The sequence below is a fragment of the Neopelma chrysocephalum genome, unplaced genomic scaffold, assembly GCF_003984885.1.
Source record: "Neopelma chrysocephalum unplaced genomic scaffold, ASM398488v2 Primary Assembly neopelma1_25, whole genome shotgun sequence".
NCBI lineage: Eukaryota > Metazoa > Chordata > Aves > Passeriformes > Pipridae > Neopelma > Neopelma chrysocephalum.
The window spans coordinates 47,425,311-47,447,084 of record NW_020897694.1 but is presented as its reverse complement, the minus strand read 5'-3'; the positions used below and the strand labels follow the sequence as shown (position 1 = coordinate 47,447,084).

The following is a 21,774-nucleotide window of genomic DNA, read 5'->3' as shown; positions in this document are numbered from 1 at the left end:
AAGCTGAAGTTTATTAAAGTCCTCCTTAATTGCAGTCACACAAACTAGACTGTTCCATATGAGGTCTGTTGAATGCTGTGTAAAAGCAAATAATCATCTCCCTCGGTCTATTGACTACGTTTCTGTTGATGTAGCCCAGGATTCTCTTAGCCTTCATCCCTGCAAGGGCTTCCTGCTCCATCATATTTGGCCTATTGACCATCAGAGCACCTGAGCTCCTTTCCATCAGAGTTGCTCCCCAGCCCATAGAAATGCAGGGGTAAGTCCACACCAAGTGCACTTGTCCTCGCTGACTTTCATAAGATCTCTGTTTTCACATTCATGTGGCCTGTCTAAGCCCCTCTGAATGGCAGCCCTTCCCTGGAGCATGTTGACTATATGCTTTAATTTGATGTTGTCCACAAACTGGATAAACGTGCACTCTGAGTCCTGCTCTGGGCTATTGATATGGATATGAAACAGGACACGAATCAATACAGACTTATGAAGAACTGCACTTGTAACCAGCTTCCCTGTAAAGTATGAACCATTATTCACTATGATTAAATCAGTTTTTCTCTCTGTCTCAAAAAGGAAGCTGTGGAAGATTGTGCCAAAAGCCTCCTATCCACTGCTCTCCCATCATCCATGGATCAAGGCAGGTGATCAGGTTGGTTACATATAATTTACCCTTAGTAAATCCATGCTAGGTCTTTCAGTTCCTTGACTGCTATTGCAAACTTATGGTTGCAATGACAGTTGTTACACAAACAGCTTTGCTTTGTAAGAGAAAGAAGGGCTGACAACCAATATGAGATCAATTAGTACTGTCTCACTATTCCTCTGCAGATATGGCTGCACAGCTGGTATCTTATGTCTGGAGGTTACCGCTAAAGTTTGGGGACTACGGCTATCTTTTTGTCCTGTGCTTGTACCATGCCCACTTGAGCCCCTGAGCCTAGCTGCGGGGTGATGCTGCCAGGTCTCACAATAATGCAGTTCATAATAATGCATAATAATGCAGTGATAATGAACAGAAACTTTAAAAATAATCAGTAAGTGCTTTTATTGCTGTTTCTCCCGAAAGATGCAGAGAGAAGCTAAGGCAGGTAGTGAAGTTGTCTACAAGAAGCATCTCTATACATATGCTGCATTTACTCTTTGAATTGCAGCTGTGATGCTCCAGGTCTATATCTCATGAAAACTCTAATTTTTCATGGGGGCTTTCATGAAGAAAACCAGCTGTGCAGTAGTCATGCCTGGACTGAAGCAGGTGGAAATAAGAATGCTTTGCTCCCACCTCATTTAGAGTAGTTACTTGTAAAGTGATGTATGCTCCTAACTATGCACTTATCTGATTGTTTCAGACTCCTTTCACAGTTTATGTGTGCAGTGTGTAAGGATCCGAGTTGGCACTTGGAGGTTTGCCCACTGGCAGCTGGCTGTGCCCAAGAGTGTCAGCTCTGCAAAGTCAGCAATGCACCTCACAGAGAATGGCATAAACAGTTTTTGGTGGATTTTGGACGCAGGTGTGACTTGCCTCTCTACTCCTCAACTGATGAGCTCCTTATAACTCTGAATTTCCCTCTTTGCCTTTTTCCTCATGTCTTCCCGTTCCTTTATGGTCCCATGATATGTTTGTAGGGGACAAAAGAAGCAAATACTTGGAGCCACACATCTGCATAGTTGTACTGCAGATGGGTCCTCTCAACCAAATTGCTACCATGGGCACAGAACTGCAGAAACAAACACGGATTATTGTTTTACGCTTCAGACCTTCTTCTTAGTCTCAAGCATGAGACCTTATTGAAGGCATTAATGAGGCGGCAAAACGAAGCTTTAAACAGAAACAGCTGCAACTTTAGCTGTGGAGGAACTTGGAATTAGGAAATAGCACAGCTTTTTAAAATAAGGCGGAAAAGCTACTTTGCAGACAAAAAGGAAAAAAAAGGCAAAAGAAAGAAAAAATAATCCCATTTGGAAACATTACCTAAAACCAGAACACCTTCCTTTGAAAGTGGATGGGCTCTTGCGCTATTGCTCTTTATGAAATTTAAACAGCACCACACAGGACAGAATTGTCTACTCCCGCTATTGATGAAACCAGAAAGTGCTGCCATGGACCACTTACCTGGACAGACTCCAGGGTATCAGGGAGAACAACACAACCCTGCACTAGGGTTTGAGCAGAAAATGCAGAATGAGGAGAAATTAATAACCCTTTTGTTGTGCTCAAGCACTTTTCTTTTCAAAATAGCCTTTTTCTAAGGAAGTTTTCTAAGAGTTGCCTGCAACACTTTTGGGGAGACTGTGGAGCTGGTGGGTTTTCAAGTCAAAAGAAGGATGCTTAGGCCCCATGGAGTCAGTAGTCTAACAGTGAGTTTGTCTGAGACAGGGGAGATTCAAGACTTGCATAGGAGTTTTTAGCTAGTCTGTCCTTAGGCATCTTCCACTCCCTCTGTAAATAAAAGTATAGGTGTGGAAGAAAAACAGGATTTGGTTTTGTGTTTTGCTTTCCATCTCAAAAGATATAACGGCTGTAGTCTTTACTGACAAAAGAGCAACTGAACTCACCCATGAAGCTAATGGTTACTTAATAAAGTTGAAACATTAAGTAAATTATGGTGTATGGGGTCCAGAAAGAAACTGAGAAGCATTGCTGTTGAACTGCTTCCAGTGAGGGGAGGACTGTAATATTCCCAGTTGGAGTCGGGGCAGGAGTCAGAGTCTACAGGGAGTCTGAGGGACTGTTTCCTTCACTCCAGGTGAGGAAGGAGCTGGCTGGCTGCCTTCATGGTGCTGCATGGTATTGTTCCTCTGTGTGCATTCTATTTCTTAATTTCTTTACAGTTTTGCCTTTTCCAGGTTTGTTCTGTTTTTCTGGTAAAAGTTTCCCTGCCTATGCTTGGAGAGAGAGCAGAAAAAGGCTCAATGGGAGATCAAGCATGTCCAGTCACTTGTCCTGAGGAGGCTTAGCTTCATTGGACACACTCTCTTGTTACAGGTCTTCAGTAACCCATGCTGCCTGTGGGACTCACGTCCACGTGCCCTCAAAGTAGGTGTTTTGGCAGGGATGGAAAGAGAGACATGGGCCAGAAGAAGGTCCTGTCCCGTGTGCTGCACGCTGCGAGCACCCTGCCTACTGTTGTGGGTTTTTCCTGAAGTCTTCAGCTCTCTCCGGCACAGCCGGGGCAGACGGGGTGTCCCATAACCTTCAGCCCAGGCGGGAGGGCGACGCGGCGCTGGTCTCAGAAAGGTCAGACGGGGGCTTTCCGCGACTGTGCCTCGGGAACGATCGCTCCGAAAAACAACCGTCCCTCGCTGCTCGATCCCTTCCCAAAACGGAACCACCCCGTGCCAGTGCGGCAGCGCCGGGACCCGCAGCTCCGGCGTGGGCGTCCGGCGGAGGCACCGGGGTGCGGGCGGCACCGGGACGGTCTCTCTCCGCTCCAGGGGGTGCAGACGGGTCCCGTCACCCCCGGAGTGCCTGTGCGGGGTGGGCGGCCCGGGCTCCCGTGCGCATCACGGCCGAGGGGGGAGTGACTCCGGCAGCCTGCGGCGAGCCCAGATAAAAGCTCCGCTGCTGCCGTCTCCCCTCCCCTTTTCTCTCGTAACTTTTTTTTTTCCTCTCCCTCCCTCTCCCTCTCAGCAAAGTGACCGCGGCGGCGGCAGCCCCGGAGCAGCCCCAGCGCCGGACGCCGCCATGAGCCCCGCGATGCCGCCGTCGGGCCGCGCCGCCGGGGGCTGAGCCGGGCGTGGGAGCCGCCCCCAGAGCCCCTCCGCGGCGGGCGCTGGAGGCAGAGAGCGCCCAGGTGGGACCCCCGACTGCCCCGCCGTGCCCGGGGCAGCGCCCGCCGCGATGTCGGCGCAGAGCCTGCTGAGCAGCGTCTTCTCCTGCTCCTCCCCGGCCGCCGCCGCCCCCGCCGCCGCCAAGAGCCTTTCCAAGCGGAGACTCCGCCAGACGCGCAGCCTCGACCCCGCCATCATCGGCGGCGGGCGGGAGGACGGCGAGGGCGCGGGGCGGGCGCCGCGGGCGCGGGCTGCCGGCAGCCCCCCGGCGGAGCGCTGCGGTCCCCGGGGCGCCCCGCAGCCCCACGGCGCCTCCTTCTCCACCCCCAGCACCCCGCTGGAGCGGTCGCCGCCGGGCAGCGCGGTCTTCGACGAGGAGACCTTCCGCGGGAAGCGGAGCCCTGGCTGCGAGCTGCCCTTCCTGGCGCGCACCCCCTCGGCCCTGGCGCTGAGCGGCCCCGCCAACAGCATCTTCTCTTCGCCGCGCCGCTGGCTGCAACAGAGGAAGGGGCAGCCCTCGCCGCCCGAGCCTCGCCCCGCCGCCTACGTCGTGTGGAAGTCGGAGGTAGGCACGCCCGCCCTCGGGGACGGGCACCCGCCGCGCCACCCTCGCCCCCGCCGCCCGCCCGGGGGAGCCACCAGCTCCCGCCCGTGGTGGGGACACGGCGCGATGGGGCCGTCGGGGCCGCCGTGGGTGTTTGTGCTGGGAGCCGGCATCCGCGGCCGTGAAGGGTCAGGTGTTTGAGGTTCCCTCGACGGGCTCCATGTGTAGTTGTCCCAGGCCTGTAAAACCTTCCCCTCCCAGTTTCACAACTCTTAAACTGAAGTATGTGATGGTTTCTAACAAGATAGACAAATTATTTTTAATATGCACACCCAGTGAGCTGTGATTTATTTGACAACGCACATGTGTGAAAACCACATGAGAAGCAGTTGTATTCCAAGACAAATCCAACTCTGCAACACAAATATTTATTCGTTTAACTTGGATGTCGTTTATGTTGGGCTGCAGATACCATACCATGTGGATGAATATATTCAAAGAATGTGACATTGTTTCTTGGTAGCGATTTCTCGGTGAGTTGGTTATGCAGAACCCTTTGTAGCAGTAGAAGAATAATTTTTTTTGTTCTAAGAAATTCTCCATCCTGTCCATGGTGATGAGGTTTCGCGCTTAACTGTTTAGTAGTGCCTCCTGGAGCATTGGGATCAGAAGGCGGCCTTTTCCTTTTTTTTCCATTTCCAAAGATGTGTGTATTATAAATAGCCACTAATAACCAGCAATAAGACAACCCCATTGTTCCAGTGGGATGCGGAAGCCCTTGAAAAATTACCTTACACAGTGATCTGGGATCAAACTAGGCACCATGATGGCACAAAATGTAGTTTTTAAGGGGAAACGCTGCCTCTCACCCTGCATGAGCTCCTATATCCTCCTGTTTGCTTGGAGTGTAAAAGTTGTCAATGTCTGTGAGTGAGATGGAATGTCAACCTGTGGGTGGTGACTTCAGGCAAGATGCTGGGTAATGTTTAAAGAGGCAGTGAAGATTTTTTGCGGTTTTAAAAAATGGATTATTAGTCTTGTGATCAGGAGTGACTCTTAGCAATATTTCACATTGATGCATGAATTTTAGGATAGTTAAAAATTCATTATTTCAAAGAACTTTGTGGGAATTGCAGCATCAGTGGCAAAAAATCCTCCAGTGGACAGTGAGACAGTAGGTGGTCACACTAATGAAGGGTAAGTTTGCTGCTTATCCACTTACGATTTGATAAGGTACATCAAAAAGTGTAAGATACTTAAGATTTCCTGTGCAGGGTTTCCTGACTGAATCTAAGACTCAGAATGGTCTCTGATCTCTAAATCTAAGTGGGTCTCCCTGTTTTCATTGAATCCACATGAAGCTGGTGGACACTTGGGGCATTTTTACCAGATCTGTGTGTTGTCACACCACACAGCACAGCACATCTTTGACTGCAAATTTAAAAGTATTGGGTTTTTTCTTAATTTGGTGTGTGAATTTAGCATTTTTAAATAGCCAAACCTCTTTTGGGAGGGGCATATTATATTACTAATAACTCTAATGCCGTGTAGTGATATAATTTATAGTTACATTTGATGTTACTGTTCTCTGACAAATTGTTGTTTATGTGGCATTTGAACCTGAGTATCTTTCATACAGTTAAGAATGGGCGTTTAACAAAGTGTGGGTTTGTATTTTGAAGGCACCTTTGCAATGGGTGGGGCCTGATTTTTCGAGTAACTGAGACGTATGTGTGGGTGTAGTTTAAAAAAATCATTTTTACATTAGGAAAAAAGTAACCTCAACAGGTGATTTTGTTGTGAGAGAACAATTTTGGCAAGGTTTGAGCTCAATGCTGTCAGGACGAGCAAGTATCCACATCTCTGTTGTGTCCCCTTGTCCGAGTGGGGCAGGTGACTGGGCCACCTCTTTCCATGAGCCCTCAGTTGGGCACAAGTGTCATCGCTGTCATTGTCCCAGCAGTCACAGTGGTGGGGCTGCCAGGTGGGAGCGGGGTGCGCGGCACCGGAATCTTGTTTCCCCCAGTGGGTCGATTTCATCACTGTGAATCGGTGTTGCTGTGTGTCAGTTGTCATATATCCAGATATCTGCTAGTTTCAGAGTTCCTATTTTCGAGACATTATACAAATATTAACTTAGTTATTCAGCAAAGACATGTACAAATTATTTAATCTATGTTTTAGGGGAACTTCACATACATAATTTTGATCTTATTCCCCCTCTTATTTCAGGCATGCATCCTAATGGTCATTCAGTTTGTCCTTATAATAAAATAGCATTATTAATACTCCTTTTTTTATTTATAAATATTTATTTATTCCTTCCCATTTGGTCTTTATTGGAAAAGGTCTTGTTCAGTTTTTAGGAAGTGAAGTCTCTGGAGCTTTACCCTGGCTGTGGGAAAGCTAGTATGCTCGAGGAGGTGAAAAAAACACATTTTATTGGGTGAAAAGGAAATAACTGTTTATAATATTGTAAGTTTAAAAGGTCCCATTATTCAAATTATTGCATTCTCAGTAGGAAATCTGTAGTTCTATTTTTTTTCAACTTAGAAAATGAAATACATTGCAATGGTAATTTTACTTGACTGTAAAAGGCAACTGAATAGATGACTGCCAAATGAAAAAGTACATTGAAAATTTGGTTGGTGTGCTTAAAAATTCCTATCCTATTAGCTGGGAATAAAAGAATGCTCATTACAAAGTCTGTTTTCTTTACCTTCATTCCAATACCCTCAGTATAATTGCACTTTTTTGAAAATATTTCTCTAGAGCCACTGTGCAAGCAACAGGTTTATGTGCTAGGAGATATAAGTGGGAGTTATTTTCTTCCACAATACCTTAATCTCTAAAGCAGTACAGAGAAGTAAAAATGCCACGGCGATTTCCTCTTCAGAACCCCCTCAAAATTATAACTTCTGGGCAGGACCTCCTCCTCCTGCCCCAAGCTGGATCCGTGTAGTGGCATCTAGAGGGATGAGGTGAAGAAGGGGTTTACACCCTGTGCTCTGTGAATCCTGCCCTGGGACAGCCAGTGCCTTGGGGCTGCGGAGATAGGGGCACCTGGCACAGCTCTAGTCAGGTTTTAAAGGATGCCTCTCCTGCTGATCTGCAATTTCTGTATATGAGGCCAAAATGTCCGTAATAGCTTTGATATGAGGCCAGGAGAATAATGGATTGTTTATTTTGCCTTTTTTTGATTGTAGTTCTTTGACTTAAGCATTTTATAACACAAGCCTGTCTGCTGGACTATGGAGAGAAAGGTTGGTTCTCAGTTTGTGCCACCATTCATAAATAATTTTTAAGGTAATGCCAGAGTGCAGAGGGGATTTCCATTTTCAGCAGCAGGTCACACCTAAATGTGTTAGGCCTGTGTTCTTGGATCCACAGACTTTTGAATGTGAAGCAACATGTGACAAATGTGTCTCTGACTACATACCACACCAGAGTGATCTGGCTCTTTATCGACATGTAGTTTGTTTTGCAAGAATATTTTACATCTGTAAAGATTATTTTTGGTAGTGCTTTACTCTGCTGACAAGCATTCTTTCACCTTTTTAATATCTGCTCATGTATTAGCTGCTTAAATAAGAAAACCTTTTCTGTATCTGTGGAAATTGGTGACAACATTTCCAGTGATTTCAGCAGTGCAAAACCAAGGGGGATTTTTAACAAGGGAAAAAAAAAATTCATCCTCCATTCGCACCTGATCTCAGCTGTCCTTTTAAGCAATTTCCCTTAAAGAAAATTCACTTTCGGTTAAAAAATTGTCTTACTATGCTTTCATTTAGTGTCTCATATGTTTAAATGACTCTCTAAGTAAACTAAATATCATGGGAACAGGTGGTAAAAATATCTAAAGATACCTTAATGCCTTGATTCTGCCAAAATTTAGTCATACATTTATGCTGACATATGTGAGTGGTCCTGTACAGGTTAAGGATGCGAGTGTTTTGTAATGACTGATGGAAATATGTTTGCTGGGTGAAAAGTCCAGAATAGCTCAAAATAAATCTATCTGTGTGAATTCTCAAGTTGTGTTAATTCTTCTGCTTATTTTTCTGTCCTAGATGATAAACCAAATCTACACACTTAAATGGTCTGATTATTTTGGTATCATACTGTCTGTGTTACTGACTAATTACATACTACCATATCCAACTGCTGCTTTAAACTAGTAGTAGCATAACATCTGCAGCCTTTCCACCTGCATGTCTGACCCCTGGGAAGCAGTAGGCAGCAGCATCCTTAGTTTGCAGCTTGCTTCTCAGTGAAATTGGGTTGCTGCATGTGATTTGCTCAGCCCTTCCTCACCTCTTCATCCTCCTGACTCAGCCTGCAGATGACCTGCTCACTCACCCAGGATGGCTTTCTGTTGAGCACAGCAGGGCAAGTTCTCTGTGGTGCGGGAGGGAAGGTTGCTCTAGTTCCTCACCAGATGTTGGGGGAGAAGACAGGAGTTGTCTAGGTGTCTCCTGTGCTGCTGGCTGGCCAAGCTATGACTAGCTGCGAGGTTGTTGGAGATGCTAATCTGCACTATCAGAACAACATCAGTTTAACCAAATTATTTTACAGTGTGGCCATCGAAAGTAGTGAACACTCACAACACGGCTTTCAGTGGATAGGTGAGGGAGGTCAGTTTTGATAAATTCACTTGCTTGATACTTTAAGAGTTTAAATCCATTTGGAACGTGGTGTTTGAGTCTCTCTTTCCTTGTAGCAAGGTGGGGGTCAGCCTCTTCTCCCAGGCAGCTTGTGACAGGACAAGAGGAAACAGCCTTGTGGGTTGAGGTGGCTGGGTTCTTGGTAGCGGGGGGGGGCTACATAGGGTGGCTTTGGTTAGAAGCTGCTAGAAGTTTCCCCCTCCAATGAAGCCAATGATAGCTGGCTACAGGAGGGACTTCCTGCTGCTGGCCAAGGGAGAGCCAATAATTACACCTCTGTGATAACATATTTAAGAACAAGCTTGTTGTGCAGAAGAATTCGAGCCAGGTGAGAGCTGACTGAAGCTCCTGGGCGGCCTTGCTGCGGGGGGGGTGTGTGGCAGCCTGGTCTGGGCGCGGAGCAGGCAGTGGCGCCCCGGCCAAGCCGCCCATGCTGCTCTCGGCAGTGCCGGCTGAGTGGAGCAGTGGCCCCTGCAAAGGGGCGGACGGGGCCGGGGCCAGGGCGTGTGGCCCCGTGGAGAGCGGCCCCGCAGCCCCCCGGGTCTGCCTTGCGAGCAGCCCATGCTGGAGCAGGTGGATGCATAGAAGAAGGCTCTTACCCTCCGTGGAAGGCCCAGGATGGAGCAGAGTCCTTCAAGAGAGTTGTGGCCTGGGGAGGGGAAAATCCACGCCGGAGCAGGTTATTCCTGGGTAGGACTCATGGCCCTGTGGTGGATCCACATTGGTACAGCTCACTCTATGAAGGACTGCATCCTATGAAGGACCATCGGGGTGCAGAGACCCCCTGCACCCCAGGGAGGAATGACCCTTGGGATGGCAGATTTGGAAGACCTGCGGCCCAAGGGGTGGACCCACTTTGGAGAGGTCCATCAAGGACTACTACCTGTGGGAGGGACCCCACAGAACAGGGGAAGGACTCAGAGCTGTGGGCCCACCCTGTAACCCGTGGTGAGGACCATAGTGGAGCAGGCTGTCCCCCTGCAGCCTATGGAAGAGTGACCTATGGGACAGCAGATTTGGAAGACCTGTTGCCCGAGGGGTGGACTTGTCTCCCCGCACTGCTGCGGGGGGAGGAGGGAGAACATGGAAGGAAGGAGGGGTGGATGGAAAGTGTGTTTAAGGCTATTTTATTTCTCACTCTTTAGATCTTATCCTGTTAGTAATAAATTTTAGTATTAACCCCACGTTGAGTCTGTTTTGCCTGCGTGACCTCTCCCAGCTCAGAGCAACTTTAGTGGGTGCCTAGAATCTGGCCAAGGTCAACCCACGACAGCTGCATTAGTGGAGGTTCATGTGGTCATTAAGTGTGAGCACAGTGTCTGTTATCCTTAAGCACCTTGATACCTAACCCAGAGATTTTGCTATATGAATAGAAGAGGGGTTGGAACATACTCCCTTGCAGAGCTCTGATTAACTGTCCTGGAAGCAAAATGAGGATCTAGCATGTTTGTCACCTTTCTCTTCCTCCAAACATTACAAAAACTGGATACTCCCCCATCCTCCAATATTGCTAACTTGCATTTTTCACTTCCATGGGGGCTTTTTGATGAGATGTGAGAAAACTGTATTTCAGAAGATTTTTGGGTTTTTTTAAAGTAAAAAACTGTGTGTGTTGGTATTTACCACTGAATTGACACACAATTAGTTTCAGCCTAAGTCCGCCTCATTCAATGCTGTGAGAGTTGTATAACTGCAGAATCTGGTGGGCAGAAAAGTTGTGGGTCTCTTATGGGAGGAATGCCATTAAAAGTAACTAAATATATTCAACATTTCTGATTTTGGCAAATGCACTCTTCCCATTCCCAACTAAATTACGTCTGAAGACATTGGATGAAAATATGGGGGTTGACAGCTAGGACAGACAGAATTCCCCAAGTGAGCATTGCTTAAGTAATGGGAAAGGAACTTGTGAAAATAATAAAAATGAGACTGAAAAGTAATTTTGAGCAGCCTCTAAAATATCCACAACCCAGACTGCTGTATTGACTTCATGATGGAATTGCAGCATAATTAGTTTTGCAGACTCTCTTGTATGACAAGAACTGCAGCTGTGACAGTTTGCAGGTGGAGAACATTTCAGAAGTCTCTTTTCACTCTTCTGCAGTGCTGTAGCTATATAAATGTGTAGATATTAAGCCTGTTTTGGAGTGATTTTTTTTCCTTCTAGATGTAAATATCATAATTGAACACTCCTGACACAGTAGTAACTAGATCGTATCAGTGTCAGAGTTGAAGACTTGAAATCTTAATGTAAAAATGTACTAAAAATGAAAGCTAAAATGGCAATCCTATCTTAGTCTTTTTAAACATGATATAAGGCTGTTCATATTTGATTCTCTGGCTATGTATCATAGTGTTTGAGAGCATAAGGGTCACTGGAATTAAGCTAATGTTTTAAAATGTAGCTTTTGTACATTCTGCATTACACTGGTTGTTAACTGAACCAGGTGTCTGGATTGTGGGAAAAGAGGCCAAATATTCCATTCAGCTTATGGAAACTGGAAGGGTAGCAGTAAGGAGGTGAGTGCAAATTTCAGACTTCATTGGAATTTGACATTGCAACTCATTGTCCAATTTTGCAAGGTACTGAGCTTTTAGACTTCAATCCAACAGAGTACTCAAACGTGTGCTTTCCTTTTGGCTGGTGAAGACTACTAATCAAACCAGAGTATCGAGAAGGAAAGAAAGCCTTGAGTCACCATTTAGTCCTAGGAATTTTTACTTTCTTTACCTTTCTTTAAAACTTTTGTATCTATTATTTTGTACAGATTTTTAAGCTGTGCTTGTTCAAAATACTTTCTATTTTTTATTAATCTGTTCTTATCCTGTAGCAATAATACATATCAATGGAAATGTATGTGGAGGCTTTCTGGTTGAGTTTTAGTTTTTCCTAGATGTGTACAGACTGGCTATTTCAAGCTACATGTTTTTTCCACTCCAGTTGTCAGCTAAGAATTATTAAATCCCTGGGAGAGTTGAGAGTGTTTTTGAAGGATTTGATGAGCTTCCAGTGCTTGACGCTCGCCACATTGTTGTACTGGAACCAGATGCTGGGTACCACATGTTCGTGTTTTTGGACCTAAGTAGGTTAGGTACTGTGTCTCTGGCTCGTAAAAACAAATATTAGTTTCCCACCCTAAAACTGTCATCCCTGGGTCATCATCCTCACAGTCCTGGCTATGGGAACAGCTTGCATCAGCATCCCAAATTGTGAAACATTGCACTTAGTGAGGATGCATGTGAGCACTCAGTCCAGTGCAGAAACTCTCCTGGTGGCTGCTGAGAACTTGCTTTTCTTTTTTCTCCCCATTACTTTCTAAGTCCTATTCCACACACTTGAACCGTTTTAGTTTGGGCTTGTCTTTTATCCATTTCTTGTTCTCCTTGTGTTGTGTATCTTCAGTTATCCTCCATGCAAATGTTAAAAAGGAAGATATGTGTCTTCTTGCTTTCATCACCTGCAATTCATATGAAAAAACAGCTGCTTTACTGTAGCTGTAGCCTATTATTTGGTTGGCCAAGTTAAATTTTAGTGAGTACTTTTGTTCTTAGAAATGGACAGACTGGTTTTCAGGAAAGTACAAAGCATGTTACTGGCCTTGCTAACGATGAAAGATTCCTTTTTTTTTTCAGTTAAGATTACTTTTGCACTGTCTTGGAGTTAGGCTTCTTGAAAGGACTGGCTTCCTGGATTTGCTTTTCAGTAGTGTAACTGTACCTCTGCTGAACATCTATAACTGATGTTGCAAGAGGAAGACTAATACAAATTTTCCATTTCTATTTTCAGGTTTTATTTACTTTATTCCTTTGTTTTCTGCCACTGTTGTAATATGGCAAGATGGTTTCTGAGCACTGACTTTTTAGCTTTTTCTCCAAAGGGTAATTTCAGTTGAGTTGCACCCTACTGAGAGTAATGTGGTGAGAAACCAGTTGGCAGTGCTGTGTTAAGTTTTCATTTGCTTTTCTCTCTAAAAGTCTAAATATATTCCTCCTCCAGGAAATGTTTTTCATTCTGTTATGTCTTTTGCTTCCCATAGGAGGTATTTCTTTTAATTTATTGAATAAACCCATAAAGAGTTTAGGCACAATAGGATCTTTGGGCAAACTGTTTAAGAGATCTCACCATCTTCTGTTTTTAGAAGATGTGCAATTGTTTCTTTATACAGTGCTGTCAGACTCGGGTAAGCTGACACTTAAATGAAATGGGAGAATTTGAAGCTAAAATACATGGATTGACACATCTGCTGTCACTTCTCCAATATCGTTATTTTGATTGTTCATATTTCACACTTATCCTTCTTAAATCATAAAGAAATCCCTTTTCTCTTTTCCCTGTCCTCTATTTTAAAAGGATTCTGGGCAATATTTTGATCTTCATCCCATCACCACAATTTTTTTAAAGTGTATATGTATGTAGGAAGGCTAAATCCTAGTAACGCCCTGGTGGGAAATCTGTTTTTAGCTGTTAATTTAATTTGATGAGAGTGCAAACTGCTATTTGAAAGGGGTGGTGGGGAAAGACAGACTGGGATAGATTACGTTTTCATGCTCCAAAATAAGACCCTATCTACTCTATCGTAAATTAGAACAATATGGTTGAGTTTTTTTGTGGCTATTTCATAACATTCCTGCTGACAATATACAACGTGCCTCATTGCTTCACTACTGTTTCTCAAGCATGTGTTCGTGTCTCTGCACTAAGTGACAGCTCTTGTAGCACCACACCATGGGGACACGTCTCGTAGGTCTTTAGAATGGGGCAGCGTATTTGGAAATGATACAAAGTGGGCTGTGCCAGGGAGCGAGTACGAAACCACAGCCAGCTGGGAGAGTTAGGCAGCCAAATTACTTAAATAAGCACAATTAGAAGTCTTACTTATTTCAGAGAGAAAGTGCCTTAATTCTATATTCATTAAAGGAATGAGATATAATTGGCAGTCAACATGTATTGAGGGTTTTAAAGCAACTTTTTAGTAGAGTGATTAGTAAGATTTACATTGGTAAATTTGCATATTTTAAAAGTTTCTGGCACACTGTCCAAAATGCTTCTCGATGTAACAGAGCCTCCCACCTGTTTTTTAGCCCAAATGCAGGTAAATTGTACCACCTCACGTGGATCAGAGGAAAATGAGTTAGCTGTGTTAGTGAGCAGTGGACGGTGTGCCATGTGGAGAACAGGATCCCTGCATGCTGGGCTGCATGAGCAAAAAGGTAACTGGTGGGTCAAGGGAACTGGCTTCACCCTGGTGAATCCACATCTGGACCCTGTTGTACAAGGGAGATGTTGAGGTACTGGAGCAAGTGTAGTGGAGGGCCATTAGAACAGTTAGGGGATAAGGGGGCTTAATGCACAAACAAAGGCCTGGAGAAGAATAAGGAGGAATGTAATTCCTCTTTTACTACCTACGTGGGGACTAAGGACAAGATGGAGCTGAGTGTTGTCGGAGTTGCACAATGACAGTCACAAGTTGCAGCAAGAGGAATTTGGAGTAGATCTAAGTAAAAAAACATTCACAGCAGGAGTGGTTAAGTATTGAAATGGATTGCCCGGAGAGAGTGTGGAATCTCTGTCCTTGGAATTTTTCAACCCTTGACAGGGCAAGGCCTCATGGATTCAAATCACATTTTGAAGATGACCCAGCTTTGAGTAGAAGATTGGACCAGATGACCTCCAGAGGTCCCTTCTGAAGTAATTTTTTCTGTGATTCTGTGACTCAAAGTATCACTTCTTTCCACAGCAGAATGAAAACTACCATCCTTCCTTATGCTACAACATACCTTTGATGGAACAAAAGTTGCTGAATTGCAGAAATTATGATGCTCTCCAGCACCAGCATTTGAAGCAGGTTTGTAAGAAGAGTGATTTCTTTCATTGCATCATTCTCCAAAGTTGTTGGTGTGCTTCTATTCTGTGAGGCATACCCTACTTTTACACTGCAGCTTCACTGCTGGTGTCTCACAAACACAAAGAAAGCCAGGGTGGTTCTTTAAAGAAGTAGAATTTAAAAAAAACCCCAGGCAAGCCCTTCTCAAATTCAAGTGTTTTGCAGAGGCAGCTTGATGGGGCTCTAGCAGATCTTCAGCAGGGATTTGGTGGGGAAGTTTCAGTAACTACTTGCCAGGTAGGTTTCCTGTCAGCTTACATTTAATCAAGCTGGCCTGCTTATTCCAGCACTAGGGACCCCAGGGCTTACAAGGTACCTACCTTCAGGACATTGTGTTATTGGGACAGCCTTTTTCTGACATTGAGCTCCATCCGCTTTTGTGGGTTGTTTGACTTTAGGTTTAAAAATATTGAACATCTGGCAAAACACCATCATCTTTTCCTACCGTGTGCTCATGACAGACCTAAAACAATTCAATGCCTGTAATAAAAAGGTGGTACAGGAGCATTCCTGTCAATTTAGCGTTTCTAACTTTCATTTTTATCATCTTGTATTATAAAAGTAAAATATTCTGAGAGAGGAATGGAAGAAGGAAAAAAATTGAAGAGGTATACAAGAAGAAAAGGAAATCTCCTGCTGAGCTTTGAGCTTGGAATTGCTTCAGATACACAGAACAATAGGTGTGGCAGTAGGACAGTTCAGGATTTGCCTATATTGTCTTACACAGCAACAGTTTAACCTGATATTGATGTTACAATTTATGAGCTTAAGGGTACAGTTATGTAACTGGGATCAGTCAAAGCTAAATTAAACCGGAATAGGCAGATGGGGCCACACAGCCTGGAAAAAGCTGGTACCAAATTGGCTTGCTGAAATAAATGCTTCCATGCTGCTATTTAAAAGGAGCACAGGTCATAATTTGCTGCTGTTTATGATGCAGCAGTGGGCTTTTTTGAGCTTTTGGAGCATGTTCATCAGCATCTGATCTCCTGTGTCTCTTCTCTTTGCTCTCGAGAAATGATTTTGGCAAGTCTGCATTTAGCTGGCAGAGGTTTTATCAAGCAGGTGCAGCCTCCAGCATCGAATATGAAATCCGGCTGACAGGAGGATCTTGCGCACAACAAAACAAAGCTTTTATGGCTGGGACTCAACCTTTTGCAGTCTCTATAAGTACTTCTTTCCTTGATGGACCAGAACGTAAGAAGAGGAAAAGGTGGCTTACAGTTGCGTGGTTCAAATAAAAGAAGATAAGGAAGAAGAGAAGACAAAACAGCGTAAGAAATCAATATCTAAGTAAAACATCAGCAAGGCTGGAAAACAAGATTACTGCTGACGTACCACCACTGCTGGGAAGAGGAGAGCTTTGACTCCTGCTTGGGTGTCCCTGCCCTGTCTTGCTCATAGTGTGATGTCCTGGTTTCCTCCAGGGAGCGCTGAGCCCAAGGTACCATGCTGGGGTGGCTCTGTGCTTCGTGGCTCTGCCTCCTGTGCCACCTGGCCCTCCAAGAAGCTCCAGCCTCTGGTGTGGTTCAGTAAGATGAAAGGTTGGTGCTGGACCCAGCGGTGCATGGTCCCTACTGGTGCTCCCTGAATAGTTCTCAGCACTGTCTCTTGTGACGAGATTTTCTGAAGCACTGACTCACTTTTGAAGATGAACTTTGAGTTCCTCAATTATTTAGATAGTTTTTGAAATATTATTCTTGATCTTTTGTATTGTTACTTTTTGTTATTGTAAGTAGAGCCTTCTTTCTTTCTTCTTCCTTCCCAGAGGAGGTCTGTAATGCTGAGGTCTTCCACACAACTGAATACCAATTTTTAGCGGTACAGGGGTCTTAGGCCTTGTTCATACACCTTGTGCAGTTTCTTATTTTAGTAGCACTTTCAAGTGTTGCTGTTTCAAATGTAATTTATGCATTGTTTGTGCTTGTTTTATGGTGATAACTATGTGCTTTAGCACAACTTGATATATTATACTTGCCTTCTACTATCACTTGTTGTTTTTGGCTTGTGACAGCATATCTGCTTGTTTTTTAGAAATATGTATTGAGGCTGTATCAGTGCCTTATGAAGTCCAAATGTATGCACTTTAGTTCTTTAAACTGGTAGCATCCAGCTTATACAGTCAGATGGTAAATGGAAATTGTGATTGCTGTAGAGTGTGGGGTCTGGCATAAGTGTCAGAATTAAAAAGAGAATATCTGCTGTTCTTTGGTAACTCCGTGTGTTCTTTGAAAGCTGACCTGGAGGGGACTCTCAGGGAGGGAGCTATGCTGCAGTGCTGTATTTGTCAGAGCTTCCTCTCTGGGAGTCTTTTTAAAGCAAAGCTCTCCGGTGTTTGAAGTTTGGTTGTTTGGGAATCTGACAAACTGGCTGGAAGCTGGATATCATCTTCTTTCTACAGAGGAAATCCTTCTCATATCCTGAAGGCTGCCAAAGGCTATGGCCCAGCAGAGACAGTGAGGTGCCACTGCAGGAGGAGTTGGTAGAGATAATAGGCCATCATCCCTATTTCCTCTGCTCCACAATAACAGACTTTTCCACCAAAGCTACTTAATCCAGATGACAGGGGTAGGGAACAGAGAGAGCACTCACCACTTGACAAGTCAAAGAGCTCTTGCATCTTGAAAATAGAAACATTGCAAGGAGCAATGATCTCATCTTTATGGCCATGCTGCAGTTGCGGTGGCTGTGGTCTCAGGTGGCAGGACACCTTTCCTAAATGGTTTGAGGTCTTGGACACCTTTCTTCTAGACCAAGTCCAGCTATTTGGACTTAGCATTCAGCATGAGATTTAACCATAGAACTTTTTTGAGCTGAAGATATCAGGCTGAAGATGTAACTTGAATTACAATTGAAAAGAATGAGATTCCTGAAGTGAATTATTTATTCCTGGCTTCCTTACAGTTTTTTGAAATATGCTCCCTTAGTTAGATAAAGGCATTTAATAACTATATTGCTGTGCTAGAGGGTTTTTTCCACAGAGGGTGACTGGCCCCTTAATTAAAATAGGATCACAGCATTTGTAGGAAAGCAGGAGCTCTTCTTGTGCTGGATCTAACTGAGACAGATGTAGTGGAAGCCAAGCGGAAGGGAGAAATACATTGGGAAACATCTGGGCCAAATCTAAGCAAAGCTGGAAGGGAACAATTTGTTAGGATGTTCCCAAGGAGAAGAATGTGGAAGATTTCTATAGAATTTACATAGGGAGAGCTACACAGGGGCTTGCTTGATGACCCCTGTTGAAAGAAAATCCAAGGCTAGAGGAAGCTGAACATAGAAAAGCAAAGATGAGTTTGCTTGGCAGGTTCCTTGGAGCCAGTGATAAAGGGCCAGAGGAGCAAGGGAAGGGATCTGCTTCCAGGTTTGAGGGCTGGGGGTGTTCGTGCAGCAGAAGTGGCTGCTGAGCTGTCGAGGACACAGAACAAGGCACATGTGGACAGTGTAATGGGACCTTCCATCTAGTCCAAAGGTTATTTTTTTCCTCCACTATTTTGGTTATTTTATAACCCAGCCTTTTCAAGCAGAGAGACTGAGAAGGGAAGGGAAAATTTGGGAAAGACTGGGATGACTGAACAGAGATCTGGAGATCAGTGAGCGTAGCGGGAGATGGAACCAGGGTAGCTGTTGTGTTGATGAACTGAATGTACCATATATGTATTTTGGGATAAGAGGTTGAGTTGCTGAGGCTTATCTTAGTAGTGATTATTTTGTGCAGTGGTGAAGTGCTCTAATTTGTTTGGCAAACCTTAGTGAAGCCTGGAGTTTAATCCCTAAGGAGGGAAATTGGGAATTGCATCTCTACATTATCACACCTTCTGTGAGGGGTAGTTGCCCAGGACAGCTGAGCTGCAAGTATATGATGAGAGGAAGGGGAAGAATTTAGGACCACAATAAGAGAAAAGTAAACTAGAGGTTCTTTGGGCTGGTTGGAATTACGAACTGCAGGGGAATTATTTAACTTTTGTGACAAGATGTTTTGCCTGTAAAATATATTTATATTTAATACATATTTTGTTTCATTCTTTCTAAACTTGCAAATTATATTTGCTATGTTATATTTCTGCATGGAAAATATTCTTTGTGTCTGGATCTTTCTCTTCCATGAATGATCGCCACATGCAAAAATGTTAGTTTAACCATTTCACAATAAACTAAGTACATCTGGAGTCCAGGTTACTGAAAAGCTGTTACTTATACAACATTGCAACATACAATGTCAAGGAAAAGAAAAATAATGTAAAATGTACCATTTTTTAGTAATGTAAGTGAGGGTTTTATTGTCCATCTCTTTCATTTTGTCAGGAAACATCGACCCAGTTAAGAGATGTAGTTTCCTGGAGGTGAGACACTGCAAAGCAGTGTGGGTGAAGTTTGTAGTGGGTAGAGCTGGGGCTCCTCAGACATGTCTTTGAATGTTTAGTGTGGTGAGTCAGTGGGATACTGCTTTGCATTCCAGTACAGCAGCTCCACAGTTCTGTGTATGCCACCACACCAGGGACCACCATGCTCGATTCAGATGACATGAGATGTCCCTACCAAACTCCTCCAGATGCTTTTTATGGAGGCGCTTCCAGAACAAGGAGGCGACTGGTTGAGAGATCAAATAGCTGGAGGTCAGTTGCCTCCAGAGAGAACTGGAGGGCTTTTGCCTGTATTTTAGAGTGGTTTGTGCTCAACTGGTGCAACATCAATGTGTAGAAAAGGATCTAATGTACTGAATTTGAAAGAAATGAAGAATTTATTTTTCCATGCTTTGTATTAGGGTAACTCTGGAAATACTCTGTTTCTGGTTTTGCTTTTGTTCTTCACAGCTTTTTAGGAAATATTTGAATTAAAAGGGTTCAGACAGTGTTCAAGACCATTGAGAGAGAAATTAATTTGCCCAGCTTGGAAACGGATCAACTGTAGATTTTGCTGCAGCGACTAAGAAAGTTTTTGCCCTTTCCTTCTTCCTCCCATGGTACTGTGAATTAGGTCTACATCCACTCTGTAAGAATATTTATTTTATTTACAGTATGCACAGCTCAGATGGGTCTTAGAGTATCTTTTGACTTCCTCCCAGAGAGAGGGACAGAAACAGTGGACGGGCGATGGCTTGGTCCCTAGGAACTGCCTTGGGGGTAGGTCATCAAAGCACTAATAAGGGACAAGGCTTGAAAAATCAGAGCTGCCGATGAGTCCGTCGATTTGATGGCTAATCCACGCAGGAGTGTGGGAAGTGTCTGCTGTGAGGGATAGGTCTCTGTGCCACATGGCCCTGCTGAGTAGGGCAGTGGGTTTGGGTGGGGTTTGGCAGTTGCTGCTGGGTGTTTCCCTGATGGCGTGAAGACGATGCAGCATTAGTTATTTCTGGAAATACTATTTCTGGAATATCCAGCCTAGAGAAATTATATTTAGCTGTTAGATAACTGGTTTAAACTGGGATTATGCCCAAATTTGGGACGAGACAGTAAAGCTCACTGATAAGAGTGTCTGTTGTTTCTTCTCTTGCATTAGGGGGTTGAGGGACAGAAATGGGCATCCAACAGTGTGCAAATCCATATAGAATCCGGAGGATTTGTGTGGGCATCCCTGCATCACAGGTCCCCTTGCATTGCAGAGGTGATTTTTGCGTTACCATAGTGTCTTGGCACTCTATTTGTGGGTTAGAATATCTCATTACAAGGTGTATAAACACAAAAGACTTTTTTTAATTTCCAAAAATTTTACATAAGAGACAACGGATAGATACAGTTGAACCAAGAATTGCACAGAGACTGTTTGGTGATATTTAGTGGCCTCAGCAAACAAATGTTTTGCCCTTGCTAAATTTTAGAGAGTCTTAAACCACAGAGATAAAGGTTAATATAATATAATACAATAAAACATTATTTAGTGATAATTTCTTCAAGAGTCAGGGGAGAAAGAGTTAAGTTCCCAGTGCACAAAACTCTGTAACAGAGACCTGAGAAGGTGGGATGAACATAGGCAGTAGATGAGGATGATGGAGAGGATGGGACTAATTAGGGAGGGATATGTTTAATGTTTGATGTAATAACAGGCTGAGGTACAGTGGAATGCTACATAGAAAAGGCGACATCATCAAAGCCAAGAAGTCTTTGCAGAGTATTATGGATGCATATAAGCAGAGCAGCACTGTATTGGAAAGGTGAGGAAAGAGAATACCAGAGCCACTGAGAAGATAGCAGTCTGCACAGAATTTCTGTCTGGGTTTTGTGTTGAAAAGGCTGTGTATTGACAATTTGTGTATAAATGTAACTTCTTTTAGTTCCTCGATGGAGGTAAATGATAGGAGGAATATTGCACATACTGATCTTTGTTACCTTCCTGCCTCCCTTTCCACATACACGAGATTTTCCTCATGTCCTGGAGAGCATGTGTAGATGCACAGTGCAGGATGGTGTAAAGATCTCTGGTCTAAACTGGGAAGCTGATGTGGTATATGGCTGTGGCATATGTCTGTTGAAGTCCCAAAGTAGTGTTGTGGTCCTACAGTGACTAAGCTAAGAAATCTAATAAAATCTAATAGTCTTGTAAATCGCAATAATAATTCATTAAAAGTAAATGAATTTAAATATCAGTCTACTTTCATCTCTACAGTACTTAAGTCTGCTTTGATTAGCACCCTTACTTGGGTGGTAATGGATTGTGCTTGTACTGTGAAAGGAATTTGACACCCTTTTGGTGTGAGATTACCCAGAAATGAAGCATAAACCCGAGTTCAGCTATTGCCCATGTAGTGATATCTCACCAACCCACTCGTCTCCCGTCCCAGCTGGAACCTGCCTGGCTCTCTGGCAGCCCCTTGCCTAGGGCGGTTTTACTCTTCTTCCCAAAAGGTGTCTTACAATCTTCTTTCTTGATCCCTGTGAGCAGTGTTGGTTTTACCCCATTGGTCTGCAGAGTGTGTGGG

General features: G+C 44.2%; 1 protein-coding gene across 1 annotated transcript in view; it reads left to right on the top strand.

Moving 5' to 3' along the window:
* The first annotated feature begins 3,838 nt into the window (after positions 1 to 3,838).
* ARHGAP6 (Rho GTPase activating protein 6) overlaps positions 3,839 to 21,774 on the top strand; it is a 327,498-nt gene continuing 309,562 nt past the window's right edge. The window contains exon 1 of the mRNA XM_027675160.1: positions 3,839 to 4,333. Within this exon, the coding sequence (XP_027530961.1) occupies positions 3,839 to 4,333 (495 nt within the window). The remainder of the gene's footprint in view (positions 4,334 to 21,774) is intronic.